General features: G+C 41.9%; 1 protein-coding gene across 2 annotated transcripts in view; it reads right to left on the bottom strand.

The window, feature by feature from the left end:
• Positions 1–16797, bottom strand: part of Rrn3 (RRN3 homolog, RNA polymerase I transcription factor) — a 45143-nt gene that overhangs the window by 20535 nt on the left and 7811 nt on the right. For both annotated transcript variants that reach the window (XM_028858386.2, XM_028858384.2), the window contains exons 4-12: positions 15315–15404; positions 15034–15163; positions 14287–14346; positions 13183–13246; positions 11725–11794; positions 10762–10860; positions 4159–4251; positions 2485–2623; positions 1009–1139 (exon numbers count right to left, since the gene is read on the bottom strand). In XM_028858386.2, the coding sequence (XP_028714219.1) occupies positions 1009–1139; positions 2485–2623; positions 4159–4251; positions 10762–10860; positions 11725–11794; positions 13183–13246; positions 14287–14346; positions 15034–15163; positions 15315–15404 (876 nt within the window). The remainder of the gene's footprint in view (positions 1–1008; positions 1140–2484; positions 2624–4158; positions 4252–10761; positions 10861–11724; positions 11795–13182; positions 13247–14286; positions 14347–15033; positions 15164–15314; positions 15405–16797) is intronic.

Here is a 16797-nt window from a genome sequence, read left to right as displayed (position 1 = left end):
AGTACCACCAGAAGGAAGGGGAAAAGTACCCTCTAGTGACCAAAGGCAGGACAACACCTTCAGTGTATATGTGCAGTAGTTACTTCATGCTGTCTTCCCAGTTTTTAAGAGAAAAATTGTTGAATAAAGTAACAAAATACAGGACAAAGAGATGGGCTGGGAATTAGGAACTCATATTATTCCACAAACAACCAGCTCCAGAGAATCTCAGACCCCTCTTCCCGGACTTTATTTTTCTCAAGGCAGGTTTTCTCTGTGTAGCCCTGGCAGTCCTAGAACTCACTCTGTGTAGACCACACTGGCCTTCAACTCAGAGATCCACATAGGCATGAGTCACCACTGCCCGGACTGAGGAACTCTTCTAAATGCTATGGGTACCAGTACTCATGTGCACCCACACGTAGATGCTGTGGGATGTTCTGTATGGCAAATGTGTTGCTCTGATTGGTCAATAAATAAAATACTGATTGCCCAGTGGCTAGGCAGGAAGCATAGGCGGGACTAACAGAGAGGAGAAAAGAAAGAACAGGAAGGCAGAAGGAGTCACTGCCAGCCGCCTACATGACAATCAGCATGTGAAGATGCCAGTAAGCCACGAGCCACGTGGCAAGGTATAGATTTATGGAAATGGATTAATTTAAGCTATAAGAACAGTTAGCAAGAAGCCTGCCACGGCCATACAGTTTGTAAGCAATATAAGTCTCTGTGTTTACTTGGTTGGGTCTGAGCAGCTGTGGGGCTGGCAGGTGACAAAGATTTGTCCTGACTGTGGGCAAGGCAGGAAAACTCTAGCTACACGTAGACATGCATAGGTACTCATAATTTTAAAAAGTAGTAATTTTTAACTAGGCTTGGTGGCACATGTTTCTAATCCCAGTACTCAGGAGGTAAAGGCACTCAGATCTCTCAGCTCCAGGCTAGCCAGGGTTAGGTAAGACCCTATAAATCAATCAGTTACCAATCATTCACTCATTCAATCAATCAGCATGGCAATGGCATTTTACTTACCAATTTAAAGCTGCAAAGGAAAAACATGAAGAACTGTACATGGCAGGAGGCATGTGTGGGCAACAGGAGTTTGTCAAAGATGGATATCAGATCACGGTATAAATCCTTTGTTTTATTGTTATCAATCTTACCTACAGAGAAAATTTGAACTTTCATTTCATAAATACATATTTTAAAGGAACACAATACCATAAAGAATCAGCATTTGAGTCAGGGCTGAAGATTCATGAGGTTCCAGCACAAAAGGGGGTGGGAGGCAGAAAAGCAAACCCAAACAAAAGTAAAACCCCAGAATTACCCATTAAGCTATGGCTACGACAGTACTTAAACGACTGACTGTGTGTGTACACCTCCAGACAAGGGCCCTAGGGTCCCTTAGGCTGGGCTTTCGCAGCAGGCAGCAGGCAGTCTCCATTCTGAGTCACCTCCAGGGCTCCTGACTTTATCCAGTGTAACCCCACAGTGACAAGGAAGCAAGCCCCATGTCATACACCGCTGTCAAGCTACAAAAATGACCTCTCCTTTTGGTTTTTCTTTCCTAGGTTTTTTGTTTGTTTGTTTGTTTGTTTTGTTTTGTTCCAAGACAGGGTTTCTCTGTGTAGCTTTGCACCTTTCCTGAAACTCACTTTGGAGACCAGGCTAGCCTCGAACTCACAGAGATCCGCCTGCCTCTGCCTCCCGAGTGCTGGGATTAAAGGCGTGCGCCACCACCGCCCGGCCTCCTTTTTGTTTTTCAAGACAGGGTCTCATGGAGCCCAAGCTGGACTGCAATTCACCATGGAGAAAAGGCTGATCTTGAACTCATGTTCTTCCTGCCTCTATCTCCCAGGTTCTGGGCTTACAGACATGGATCACTATGCCAGGCTTCCAAATCAATGCTGAATAAACTCATTCTTTTTTTTTTTTTTTTTTTTAATTTCATTTGTTTGTTTCAAGACAGAGTTTCTCTGTGTATTTCTGGCTATCCTGAGGCTTGCTCTATAGACCAGACTGGTCTCTAACTCAGAGATCCACCTGAGTGCTGAGATTAAAGGCATGAGCCACTATGCTCAGCTAATAAACTCATTCTTAAACCAGAGCAAAGTGCATGGACATGCAGTCTCCAGGCTGTTTCCTGAGGATTGGTTCACTCAGTGAAGTTGATGTCCCAACACTGAGCATAATGTAGACATTTAACCATAGCCTCTCAAGGAACTACGGAATACAGGCGGACAACCTGAGATGATCAACACACCATTATTAAATTTCTCGAGCATCTCAAACACAAGTAATCTCTTCTAAAGTTGGCCAAACTCCATCCATTACCCTTTATTACACAACAATGAAAACACCATGGTCTTCGAAGTTAAATACTGGAGATAAAACCCACCCTCGTTTTCTAACTATGTGACACTGCCACAGAAGTTCCTCCATTTGACCCTTTCTTATCTCATTAGCAAGGTATCGACCAACTATCTAGGTTACTCTGGTTATTACCATCCACATGGCAGACATCCTCAATGTAGGACAGAAGCAAGGACAGCAGGATGTCCAGGCGCTCGGCGATAGGATGAGCCATCTGGCTAGGCCGATCTAGGTCAGCTTTCTTTCCAGGTTCAGTGTCCTCATCTTCATCCTGAGGAAGTGAAAACTGATATTATCAGAGTCTTTACTGTTTGGGGAAACTGGCATAGGCTACTATTTCTTCTAAAAGAAAAGAGTAAATACAGACACTGTCCCAGACTCATTTAGAGATAGAGTTCAAAGCCACTTCTCGAATTTAAACAAACATCAGTCTGACTCTCCTTTTTCCTTTTCTTTATTTTTTGGGGGTTTAGGGATGGGGTGAGTGGGAGAGGGAGAGTACTGGGACTGGACCCTCATGCGTACTAAGCATGTGTGCTAGCACTAAGTTGTATCCTCAGCCTGACTCTCACGATGCAAACACAAGTGGCTGTACCAGCAGCACACTCCCATCCCCACCCTGGCGACTTCTGCAGCTGCGTTGCTGGGCCGAGTCACCTAACAGCTTCTCCTGTCACCACCTCAGAATCAATGCCAAGAAGTCAAAAAAGGCACAGAGCCAGCGGGATTCTCAGCGAGTAAAGACATTTGCCGCCAACCCTAGTGACCGGAGGCTGATCTCCAGAATCTACATGGCAGAAGAGAACAGACTCCAGAGAGTTGTCCTCTGGCCACATACTCAAGGCACACTTGTGTGCTACTTCCTGCCCCATCGCAGAAAACAGGCTCTCACTTAGCTTCACCCCAACTTCCTTGTTCTCTGATGCCTGGCCTCAAGATTCAGCTCTAACTCTGGGCAGGTGGGCTCCACTCCACATATCCCAATTAGACAGTGACAACTTTAAGGTGTCTAACAAACAAAACACTTAAACTCAACTGGGACACTTTCTGCTTGCTGTTTCCTCACAGATGCTGGTGACTTATAGAAATAATGAAAAAAAAAATTTAGGAATAAAAGTGAAACAAAATTCCCCAAAACCAAACTTAAAGCCTTGGACATAAACCATTCACAGACAGTAAATAACATGTCAGCACTGGGCGAGGTATCACACCTATAATCCCACAACATGCTTATTTAAGGAGTATTCTCAAGTTTGTTAAACTATTTCATTTATATATTTATATACATCCACAAGTATGTGGGGGGACACACATGTGCACAGGCATGTGGAGGCCACAAGTTGCTTGGTTTATTCTTCCTCAGGAATGCTGTCCACCTCCAAGACAGGGTCTCTCATTAACCTGGTAATCACCCATTACCCAAGACTGTCCCAATACCATGCCAGGATCCTCCTGTCTGTGCCTTACTAGAGCTGGGATTCTGAGTACACATTAGCACACCCAACATTTTTCTCTGTTCTAGAGTCAAACTTCAGTCCTTATATGTACAAGGAAAGCTGCACTCTGGCAGCACAGCTGTCCTCCACTCCCTCCACTGTTCTGTTCTAACAGAAAGCCTCAAAAAAGGCTTTAAGCCGATTAAAGGCTCTAAGCCATGTGCTGTGTCTTTCTTTACATACTCTGAAGTGATGAACTTCCAATGTATGGTTCTGTTAATAGGAGTGCTAATCACAAAGACAAGAATCAAAATACAAGATAAAAATAAAGAGGTTTAACCATCAACATCGAAACAGAAGCGGTGCTGACCATACTGAACAATCCTTCTGTGGTGTCCGTCCCAGCACAGGACTGAGCTGCAGCCTCTTCAGCATCTTCAATATCCTGCCGGGATACACTCACCTATATCACAAAAAAATGAATGAAAGCAGTTAAAAATGCAGCTATTTGTAGCTGAAAATTAATCTACTAGATGTGTTACATTTGTTTATGCTGTAGAATATTACTTTAACTGTGTAGGGAGTGTTACATGTGTTTGTGCTGCATTTGCTTAATTATGTAAAGATGTGCTTCATTTGTTTCACTTTGCCTGCCTAAGGCACCTGATTGGTTTAATAAAAAGCTGAACAGGCGCCAGACAGTGGTGGTGCACGCCTTTAATCCCAGCACTCGGGAAGCAGAGGCAGGCGGATGGATCTCTGTGAGTTCGAGGCCAGCCTGGGCTACAGAGAGAGATCCAGGACAGGAACCAAAACTACACAGAGAAACCCTGTCTTGAAAAAAAACAAAACAAAACAAAAATCTGAACAGGCAATAGCTACACAGGAGAGTGATAGGCAGAAGAGAGTAGGTAGGAGGAGAAATCTACACAAAAGGGAAGGCGGGAGGAGAGAATGAGGGAGAACAGGAGGGACACGCCAGGCAGATATAGGATGGTAAGATATACACAGAGAGAGGGAGAGAGGGAGGGAGGGAGGGAGGGAGGGAAGGAGCAGGGGGGAGGGAGGGAGGGGGAGGGGGAGGGAGGGAGCCAAGAGAGTGTAGATGAAGAGAAACAGATTAAAACTGGAGCTAAGGTCGAGCATTCATAACTAATAAGAAGTCTCCATATGTCATCATTTGGGAACTGATTGGTGGCCCAAAAGAAAGCCTGCTATGAATGGCTAAGATCAAAAACACTAATGACAGTCTATGTTGGAGAGGATGTGGAGCAAGGGGAACACTCCTCCACTGTTGGTGGGAGTGCAAACTTGTACAACCACTGTGGAAATCAGTGTAGCAGTATCTCAGAAAATTGGGAATCCATCTACATTAAGACCCAGCCATCCCACTCTTGGGCATATACCCAAGGAATGCTCAATCATACCACAGACACATGCTCAACTATGTTCTTAGCAGCATTATTCATAATAGACAGAACATGGAAACAGCCTAGATGCCTGTCAACTGAAGAATGGATTAAGAAAATGCGGTACATATACACAATGGAGTACTACTCAGCAGAGAAAAACAATGACATCATGAAATTTGCAGACTCAGAAGGACAAACATGGTATGTACTCACTCATAAATGGATATTAGATAAAAAGCAAAGGACAATCAGACTGCAACCCACAGATCCAGGGAGTACCTAGCAGGGAGGTCTCTAGGTTGACTGTGGCATATAATAAGTTTTGGTTTTGCCCAATCACTGGGCATGCTTTAGTGAAACATTTCACTATTAGGATAAGAATTTGTACCGTATCAAGCTGATGAAAGGCTGTATACTTTCAGGAGGGGAAGCTAAAATCTTTTTAGATTATGAGTTAGCCTATAGAAAAATGTCTGCCATAAATCAAACAGTGAAGGGGAAGATGAATAGGAATCTCACCTACACAACTTAAACATCGTTCTCTGAACAAATGAAGATAGGTTTCTTCTGTATCCCAGAATCTAATCAATATTTATACATATAATTCAGCTAATATTTGGCTTAAAAGGGTTCATTGGGAAATGTTATCATTTTTAGTATTTTCTACAGAGAAAATACTTTACTGTTTAAAATAACCCTGGACTTTTGAATTATAACCTGTTTTTATGTTTTTTTTTTTTAAAAAAAAAGTGTGCCACCACCAGCAACTGGCTGGGTTCTTTTGTTTTGTTTTGTTTTTTGTTTAAAGCTAAATAAAACATTATATCCTCTGGGGGGGGGGGGGAGAAAGCCTGCTACATACTATGTTGTTTGCTTTTTGAGACAGGGTCTCTTTACATAGCCCAGACTGTCCTGGGACTCACTGTGTAGACCAGGCTGGCCTCAAACTCACAGAGATGCCTCTGCCTCCTGAGTTCTGGGATTAAAGGTTTGCACTATGACACCCAGCTTACTTTATATATTTTAAAGGGCTCCATCAGCATCTTATAAAGCACTGCAACATAATGGTGGTACAAACTACCACATAAAGAAGCTGAAACATGGTAAGGCAAGCCCTTCATCAGTGTACCTAACACAGGTGAGATGTGACACTCATCAACCTCAACGAGATGACATTCATTCCACCTCTTTCAAAGACCAAGACACATACAGGTCATAGATATGTGGTCACAATATTCAAATCATGACTTTTCTCACTGACTAAACATGAGCTTCTCAGACATAATTTAAGAAACTTCACAGCAAAGCTAGGCAGAAATGTAACACCAAGAAAACAATTATCAGTGTACACAACTTCCAGCTCTTCCTAAATCTACCTCTTTCTACCTCCCTATTCCCTATAGTGTTTTTGTCAACCCACATGGTAGCACACTGTAGCTAGAGTTTTCCTGCCTTGCCCACAGTCAGGACAAATCTCTGTCACCCACCAGTCCCACAGCTGCTCAGACCCAACCAAGTAAACACAGAGACTTATATTGCTTACAAACTGTATGGCCGTGGCAGGCTTCTTGCTAACTGTTCTTATAGCTTAAATTAATCCATTTCCACAAATCTATACCCTGCCATGCGGCTCGTGGCTTACCAATGTCTTCACATGCTGCTTGTCATGGCGGCGGCTGGCAGTGACTCCTTCTGCCTTCCTGTTCTTTTATTTCTCCCCTCTGTTAGTCCCGCCTATACTTCCTGCCTGGCCACTGGCCAACCAGTGTTTTATTTATTGACCAATCAGAGCAACTTGACATACAGACCATCCCACAGCACAGCCAAGTGCAGACCATCTCAGACACCTGCACTCAGGCCCGTGGTCCTAATCATCCTCTATGCGGACCTGCTGGGTAAAGCCACGAGGAACCCAAGAACGGGCTCCCACAGGACATACAGAACATCCCACAGCAGCACACAACAGTAATCCCAGCACTCAGGAGATTGAGACAAGAGGATCTAAAGTTCAAGGGTACCCAGAGCTATAGAAATTCCCTTCAAAAAAAAAAAAAAAGAAAGAAAGAAAAAGAAAAGCTGGGTATTGCAGGATGGGGCAGGCAGGAAGAGCTACCTTGAAGTCAAGACCAACCTGGGATACACTGTGAGACCCTGTCTCAAGAGATAATAGAAATGGCTCAGCTATTAAGAGCACCTGTTCTCTCTCATTCATTCATTTATTTATTTATATACTTACTTATTTGGTTGTTTTCAAGACAGGGTTTCTCTGTGTAGCCCTGGCTGGCCTGGAACTCACTCTGTAGACCAGGGTAGATCCAACTCAGGGATCTACCTGCCTCTGCCTCCCAAGCACTGGGAATAAAGGCGTACAGGCAGCTAAGAGCACTTGTTCTTGCAGAGAACAATTCCCAGTACCCACACGGCAGCTCATACCCATCCTTAACTCTAGTTTCAGGGAATCCAAAGTCCTTTTCTGGCCTCCACAGACACCAGGCATACATGAGGTGCACAGACATACAATCGAACAAAAACACTCATACACATAAAATAATTTCAAAAATAAATAAATCAGAGCCAATGAGATGGTAAAGGGAATTGCCACCAAGCCACTCAATCCCCAGAACAGACATGGTGGAAGGAGAGAATCTCCACACACATGCCATTACACAAGACACAAAAAATAATGTTTAAAAAGGGAGTATGGGATCCCAGCACTCAGGAGGCAGAGGCAGGCGGATCTCTGTGAGTTCGAGGCCAGCCTGGTCTACCAAGTGAGTTCCAGGAAAGGCGCAAAGCTACACAGAGAAACCCTGTCTCGAAAAACCAAAAAAAAAAAAAAAAAAAAAAAAAAAAGGGAGTTGGGGGCAGGGGACCAAAAACTAAGTAAAATAAAAATAAAAAAAAATTAAAATGTTTTTCTCCACCAAGAGTTCTTTCTATCTTGCCAGGCATGGTGTCTTTAATGCTGACACTCAGGAGGCAGAGGCTGGGGGAATCTCTGTGAGTTTAAGGCCTGGTCTACATATCAAACTCCAGGACAACCATGACTACACAGAAAGACCCTGTCTCAAATAACAACAATATTAAAAGAAAATGAGGGCTGGAGAGATGGCTCAGAGTTCTTCCAGAGGTCCTGAGTTCAATTCCCAGCAACCACATGGTGGCTCACACCATCTGTACTGAGATCTGGTGCCCTCTTCTGGCCTGCAGGCATGCATGCAGGCAGAACACTATACATAATAATAAATAAATCTTTAAACCACCAACCCCACCCCACCCCCGGCAAAAAAAAGGAAATGAGTTCTATCTCCTCAGGTCACAGCCCTATTCAAGTAACCCCAATTCTGAGTCATGCCCACACTGCATACTTCCTAACCTCTTCCTGACCCTCTACTCTCTCTGAACTGCAGTGTTGACTGGCAAACCATCTCAGGCAACACCAAAACCATTACAATCTAAGGACTTTTTAAAATTTCATGTGCAAGGGCTGGAGAAGATGACTTGGCAGTTAAGAACACTGGCTGCTTTTGCAGAGGACCTGAGTTTGATTCCAAGCAGGCACATGGTTACTCACAACCATCCCTAACTCGAGTAACAGGAGCACTGATGCCTCTTCTGATGTTCACAGGCACCAGGCGCATGAGCGCGCACACACGCGAACACGCACGCACACGTTTGCATGTATGCGACCTTACATCTGATTTGTAGGCATGTTTGTGGGGGCAAGCCCAACATTGTTATCAGGAGTCTTCCTCAATTGCTTTCAACCTTATTCACCAAGGCAGGTCTCTGAGAACCTAGACATCGCAGCTCAGGCTGGTCTAGCTAACCAGCTGGCTCTGGAGACCCTAACCGCTTTCTAAGCACCTGCACTATGCCCAGGCCACCACACCTGCTGTAACTTCACATGGGCACTTCACTTGATGAGCTATCTGCACAGACCAAGTCCATCCCTGTTGGTACGGACCACTCTTTCTTCTTCCAGATCCTCCCAATACCCACAGACTAAGTAAGTTTCCTCTCTCTTCTGACCATTCCTGCTCCCATCCTGGCTGCATTGTTCCACAAGTCTGTTGTTAGTTCCTTGCTACAAACTAGTGAATACTCTCCAACTAGGCCTTACCTGCAACTAAACCTGTCCAAACTGGAACATGTATCTACAGCCTACTTCCTCTGTTTCTTTAAACAAAACAAAGCTTGACCTGTCTATCATTATGCCTAAGTAAGAATTTTCAAACATATATGGATTCAGAACCTCATTTTAACATTCAATCTGGGCCTTCCTCACACCCATACTGCACAGTCCCAAAAGGCAGTCTAGATCACAGCACTTCCTACAATGCCCCTGTGCCTTTGTATGACTGTTTATGCCTGCCCCAATCTAAGATTGAACTGTTAACAATTGCCAGAAAATAGGTGAAGTTCAAGAAGTATAACGAGAATGAAGCAAATAACTGGATTGTTTTCACTGTTGCTATTGGTTTTAGTTTGGGCTTCTATTGCTGTGAGGAGACACCATGACCATGGCAGCTCTTCTGTTTTTGTTGTTGTTTTTGTTTGTTTGGTTTTGGTTTTTTGAGACAAGGTTTCTCTGTGTAGCTTTGGAGCCTTTCCTAGAACTCATTCTGTAGCCCAGGCTGGCCTTCAACTTGCCACCACCTCCTGGCTCTGACCATGGTAACTCTTATAAAGAAAACATTTAATCAGAGGTTCAGTCAATTATCATCATGGTGGGGAACACGGCAGAATGCAGGCAGAGGTAGTGCTGGCACTGAGAATGCTACATCTTGCAGGTAACAGGAAATCAACTGACACACTAGGCAGTATCCTGAGTATATGAAACCTCAAAGCCTGCCCCTCACACTTCCAACAAGGCCATACTGTTGTAGAATATTATTTTAAGGTATTACTTTTGTTTGTGTTGCATTTGTTTAACTCTGGGAACCTGTGATACTTTGCCTATCTAAAACACCTAATAAAGTGTAATAAAGAACTGAATGGCCAATAGCAAGGTAGGAGAGAAAGACAAGGCTGGCAGGCAGAGACTATATAGAAGGAGAAATCTGGGAGGAGAAAGAAGAAAAGAGATGGAAGAGTGGGGGGGGGAGCAGCAGACAGAGAAGGGGGAGGACATCAAGGCCAGCCACCCGGCGACACAGCAAGCCATGGAGTAAGAGTAAGATTTATAGAAGTCAAAGAGCAGGCAAAGCCCAGAGGCAAAAGGTAGACGGGATAATTTAAGTTAAGGAAAGCTGGCCAGAACCTAAGCCAAGCTAAGGCTGTGCATTCATAATTAAGACTAAGCCTCCAGGTGTGATTTATTTGGGAGCTGGATGGTGGACCCTCAAAAGAGCCAAAAGAGTTTTAAAAAATAGCCAATAACACCACACCCACTCTAACAAAGCCATGCCTCCTAATAGTGCCACTCCTTATGAAATTATGGGATTATGAGGACCAATTACATTCAAGCTACCACACTATTGTTTCACACATACAAAATATGTAGTCATAAAATTCCATAAATGGAAACAGAGAAAAAATACAGGTGATCGGATACTTACGTCTAACTTGAGTAATTTTTCAATAACAAGTTCCAGGATTTCACGCCTCAAAGTTGGAAAATACACACTTATCCTTAGTAAATTATGAACATAACATTCCTAAAGCATGAGACATAAAAAGATGAACAATTCAGCACAGTATATCAGGACATAAACAAAACATCAATTATGTAACTTTACTTAATACATGAATAGAAAAGGGACTATCAGTTCAGAAACTGCACTGTACAAGTCTACATATGTTAAGTGTATTTAATCTAATCACCACCAGTAAACGTTTTCTACTTAGTAATACACCATTACCCTCTGGTAACTTTCTTTCTTTTTTTTTTTTTAATTTATTCATTTGTGGTGATGGGAATCAAACCCAGGACCTGGTACTTTCTAAGCGAGCACCCTGCCACTGAGTTACATCTGCAGCCTCCTTGGTAATTCTTATGTGTGTAAGCATTCAACACAAAAGATATTTCTGAAATGGATTCTGACCATGACCAACCTACACACAGTAATAAAATGGTACTGAGAATTTCAAGGAGTTACTAGCTAAGAAAAGAATTAGACACTAGGAGCAGTAGCTCACACCTATAATCCCAGCATTTAGGAGGCCTTGAGGCTAGCCTGAACCACAGATTAGGACCCTGTTTAGAAAATATAATAATGAAGAGAAAATAATACAAGAAATGTTTAGCCTTCTCTCTCTCTTTTTTTTTTCAGACAGGGTCTTTACTGTAGCTCAGGCTCACCCCAAATTTGACGAAGTCCTCTTGCTTAACCTCCCAAGTATCAAGATCACTCTGGATCACAGGCCTATATACCATAACCTCCGTAAAACAAAGTCTTGAGTTTAAATCTAGAAAGGTATTTTTAAGATAGTAGTAATAATAATAATAATAATAATAATAATAATAATAACACCATCTAAAATAAAGTCACAAAACAATCTTTCCATGAAAATTTTCTTACCAATGTTCTCTCTGATTTTCTCACAAATGGAAATTTGTCTACCAGTATTGGCATTAGAAACCACGGCGTCCTATTTAAAAAGAAAAAAAAATCCAATCCACGTTAGCTAGACTTTCTAAGAAGCTAGCATTTCCATCCTAAAAACAATGAGGACATAAGAGGCAAAAATAGAACCCTAATTTAAGCAATTAAAGGCCCAATCAAGGCAGTTTCAGAGAAAAATCTAAAACAACTTATGTAAAAATATACTTTATTTACTATGTTAGTAACATCAAGTCAAAAGACAGGCTTTTCTTCTATGAAAGATTAACAGACTTCAGCTTAAGACCATGTATCAGTACACAAGTATACTAATTATAAAGAGGCAAATGTCATGAACTTGGTATTTCTTTTATTAAGGCAGGGTCTCATGTAGCCCAGGCATCAAACCGTGTGTAGCCAAGGATGACCCTCAATACCTGATTCTCCTGCCTCTACCTTCCTAACTATTGAGGTTACACATATACAATACTCCATCCCCAGCTTCCCATTTTTAGTTAACAAAAGTAATATTCTATACTGCCAAAGAAACCCCCAAGCTTGCCCTGCTTTGTGATAACCACATTGATCCCAATGGCACAGTGTACATACAGTTCTCAGTGAAAGTATTTGGATATCTTATCTATTGAAGATAAAAGCAAAATCCCAACTTCTGCACAAGAGAGGTAGAAGCATTGTGTGTAAATTAAATATAAGTTAAATAGTTAAACAGGCGTGAGGTGACTCAGGTCTGGCATCTTCTGGGTTTCAGCTCTAGCTACACGGTAAGGTGGCAGAAGGGAAACTACCAATAGATGTCCTCTGACCAGCACCATACCCACACACAAATGAAACCTTTAAATAAGTTAATAAAATAACAAACATAATGAACAGAAAACAAAAACAGAATTTTCAACATGTGCTATTAATACAATTGAAAAATAGCAATATAACCCAGTTTTTAATGCTATTAACACTTGTAGCTAAAGTTTTTCTCTCTGGGTCCCACCAAGCCCCAGCAGTCCCGTAGCCCACTTATAAAATAAACACACAGACACTTATATTATTTAAATTGCTCAGCCATTAGCTCAGGCCTACCATTGTCTAGCTCTTAGTCTTATACTCAGCCCATTTCTGTTCATCTATATGTCGCCATGTGTTCCATGGCTTTACCTGCTGCCTTTACATGATGCTCCCTGGACAGGAGGCTGGCATCTCCTCCTCTCTGCCTTCCTGTTCTCTCAATTCTCCTCTCTGCTAGTCCTGCCTGTTACTTCCTGCCTGGCTATTGGCCAATCAGTGTTTTATTTATCAATCAATCATCTACTGCAAACACTAATCTATCTGTCATCTCTTCCTTCCAGAGCTGTGTACACACATTATAGTGACCCACCAGAACTAAGCCCCAACCTGTTAAACTAAACAAAAAGGAATACTCACGATGGGACATATCTTGTTATTATTTGCAAGGCTCTATGACATGTGTCAAAATTTGCAGGAAGATCTACAAGGAAAAACTTGAAAGTATGAACATTGAAACTAAAAACTGCAAAGTCATGTCCTGAAGGTAAAAACTCTTTATAACCAAAACTCAGTAACTGATCAGAGAAATAAGAATTGCAAGGTTTGCTGGGAAGTGGTAGCACACACCTTTAATCCCAGCACTTGGGAGGCAGAGGCAGGCAAATCTCTGTGAGTTCAAGGCCAGCCTGGTCTACAGAGAGAGTTCCAAGAGAGCAAGGACTACACAGAGAAACCCTGTCTCAAAAAACAAACAAGCAAAAAAAGAATTGCAAGGTTTGTCTCTTCAATCAACAATGAGTATTAAGTGGATTAATTATGTGACACCTACATAGATTCTTCTAGAAAGAGCTAGAGTTTTTAGTTGAGCATGACAATGTATGCATATAATGATAACACTCCAGAGGCTGAAGCAGCAGGATTGCTATGAGTTGGAGGCCAGCCAGAGGCTACAGAGACCCTACCTAAAAAACAAAATAAAATAATGGGGGGGGGGTCCCCCAGGATTTAGCTCAGCGGGTAGAGTGCTCACCTAGCATTTACAAAGCACTGAGTTCAATCTACATAACAGACATGACAGTTCACTCTCATAACCTCAGCATCAGGACATGGAGGCAAGAGGATCTCAAGTTAAGGTCCTCTTTAGCTACGTAAGTCCAAAGCCAGTTCAAGGACACATAAGGCCCTGTTGGAGAATGGAGGGATACTATTTATTTTAGTAACACACTTAAGAGTGGGTGATTACACACTACGAATGTGTCCAAAAGAGTCTATAAACCTAGGAGTGATGATTCACGCCTTTAATCTCAGCACTCAAAGGCAGAAAAGGATGGATCTCTCTGAGTTTAAAGGCTACATATTGAGACCCTCCCTGTCTCAAAAAACAAAAAAAAAACAAAAAGATTCTATCAAAGGCTATCATTCATTGTTGTCTCCTTGTGAGACTAAGTGGTGAAACATCCTTTAGGACACGTTCTCAAAGGTAAGTCTGTCCACTGCTTTAACACTTCTCTTTATACTTACTATCATCCTCATCGTCAGAATCTGAAACATCTACGCCACCTTCCTTAATGATCACTCGGGCTTTGGAGGAAAAAGAAAATTTGTTATCTAGTCTGTCATAAGCAAAAACAAGGAATAGAAAATTTTAAAGGCTGAGGGCAGGTGGGCGGGTGGGGGCCTGGAAAGACGGCTTAGTAGTTATCTAAAAGAGGACCTGATTGCCAGCACCCACATGATGGCTCACAAATGCCCTTGAACTCTAGTTCAAAGGGATCTGACACCCTCTTCCAGCTTCTTTGGGCACTATACACAGGGTGCATATACATACATGTAGAAAAAAACATACACACCAAAAAAATGAAATTAAGAAAGTCACATCCATATGCTTCCTGCCTATGACACCCTGTGTCATCACAGGGCCCTGCAAGCAAAGTAGCAGCCATCCAGAAGTGGCATCATGACCTTAAACCACAATGTGAGCCAAACAAACTACTCTTTAATAAGGAAGGTAGATGGGCGGTGGTGGCACACGCCTTTAATCCCAGCACTCGGGAGGCAGAGCCAGGCGGATCTCTGTGAGTTTAAGGTCAGCCTGGTCTACAGAGCGAGATCCAGGACAGGCATCAAAACTACAAAGAGAATCCCTGTTTTTAAAAACCAAAAAGAAAAAGAAAAAAGAATAAGGAAGGTAAGGGCAGAGAAAGTAAGTGAAAGCTAGGGGAGAGGAAAAAGAAATTTCATTTTTACAAGCCAAGAATAACTACTTACGAGGTACAAAATGAGAAGCAATCATGCTGAGACATGGTCTAAGGAAGACAGTTTGTGCCGACACAAGATTACCAAGGAAAGCCAAATACTCCTCCACCACTGTCTGACTTCTCTTCAACCAAGGCAATCTCTAGAGATGGGAGAGAAGGTGATGCAAGAGTGAAACATTTTATATATATATATATATATATATATATATATATATATATATATATATATATATATATACTGTTTTCAAAGTACTAAACTATCTGCTCATCAGTGAAATAAAATGAACTTACCAATATGATGTTTATAAGTTGCTCAAAGTCCTTTGTCAAGTACATAACAGAGGAGCGAAATTCCAGCAGCCAGTTAATGATCTGGTCATCCTTAATTTAAAACAAAGAAAAATCATAAACTGTCTAAGGTTACAGAAAAATAATGGATATACTTTGTATCAGTCATCTATCAATAAAATGTTTAAAATCAGGGAAACAAATATGCTCCACTAAGATAGGTCAGAGAGACTGGCCATGGTGTGCAATCCTGTAATCTCAGCACGTGAGAAGCTGAAGCTTCAACTTCAAGGCCTGAGCTATATACTGAGTTCCAGACAAACCTGACTTATATACATTTTAAAAGAAAGAGTTAAGTGTAGTACAGTACAATGCCCTTTCCTACCATGTTGGAGACCCTGGATTTGATGCCCAGCACTTCCTACACAAGCTAGGTAACTTGAGTCTGATCACCAGAAGACTGGAGAGATGGTTCAGCAGTCAACAGCACTGGCTGCTCTTCCAGAGAACACAGGATCAATTCCAATCATCTACATAGTTTCTCTGTGTAGTCCTGGCTATCTAGACCAGGCTAGCCTCAAACTCAAGAGAGATCTGCCTGCCTCTACCTCCCAAGTGCTGGGATTAAAGGCCTGCATCATCACTGCCCGGCTTCCCCTGGCTTCTTTAGGCACCAGGCATATACACTGTGCCCAGACATACACATAGGGAAAACACCTACACAAATATAGTAGTAATAATTTTTTTTAAATCTGAGTCCACAAGTGGTCCTTACATAAGACCATACATACACTGCTGCATGTATGCCCATACACAAAAATTAAGTAAGAATTTAAGCTTTTTAATAAAAAAGCAAATCAGCTGCAAGGCACAATGATACCTGTCTGTAACTCCAACATTCTGAGTCCACAAGTGGTCCTTGACTTACACATGCACACTGCTGCATGTATGCCCATACACAAAAATAAATTAAGAATTTAAGCTTTTTAATAAAAAAGCAAAGAGACAGAACCCTCAACATGGACATGTAGAGGAAATTTAAAATCCCAACTATAGCATAAAACAACAAAATGAAAAGCCTGATCTCCTGGTCAACTCTACAGTGATCACATAAGTGAGGAATGCAGTGAGACTACTTAACCAGACCACTCTGTGGGGGAGCAAACTGTTGGGCTGCCTCTGAGAATACAGGACTGTAGCCAGACTTTCTTTGAACCACCAGCTCCCAAATAATGACACAGAGACTTCTTTTTTTTTTATTACACTCATGATATTCATTAATTACACTCATAATATTAATTACATTTGAGGTATTCATTGATTACATTTGCATTATTCATTCAATAATTGTATTTATGATATTCATTAATTACATTAATTGTATTGGTTTATTACATTCATGATATTATGTCCTGATACTACTGTCCATTTGTGGGACTTTTTTATCACACAAAACAGAGATTCTATACTTAGGAAATCATTGCTC

Source organism: Peromyscus leucopus, chromosome 8b (assembly GCF_004664715.2).
Source record: "Peromyscus leucopus breed LL Stock chromosome 8b, UCI_PerLeu_2.1, whole genome shotgun sequence".
Taxonomy (NCBI): domain Eukaryota; kingdom Metazoa; phylum Chordata; class Mammalia; order Rodentia; family Cricetidae; genus Peromyscus; species Peromyscus leucopus.
The sequence above is the reverse complement of the archived record's forward strand: the minus strand, read 5'-3'. Positions and strand labels throughout refer to the sequence as shown.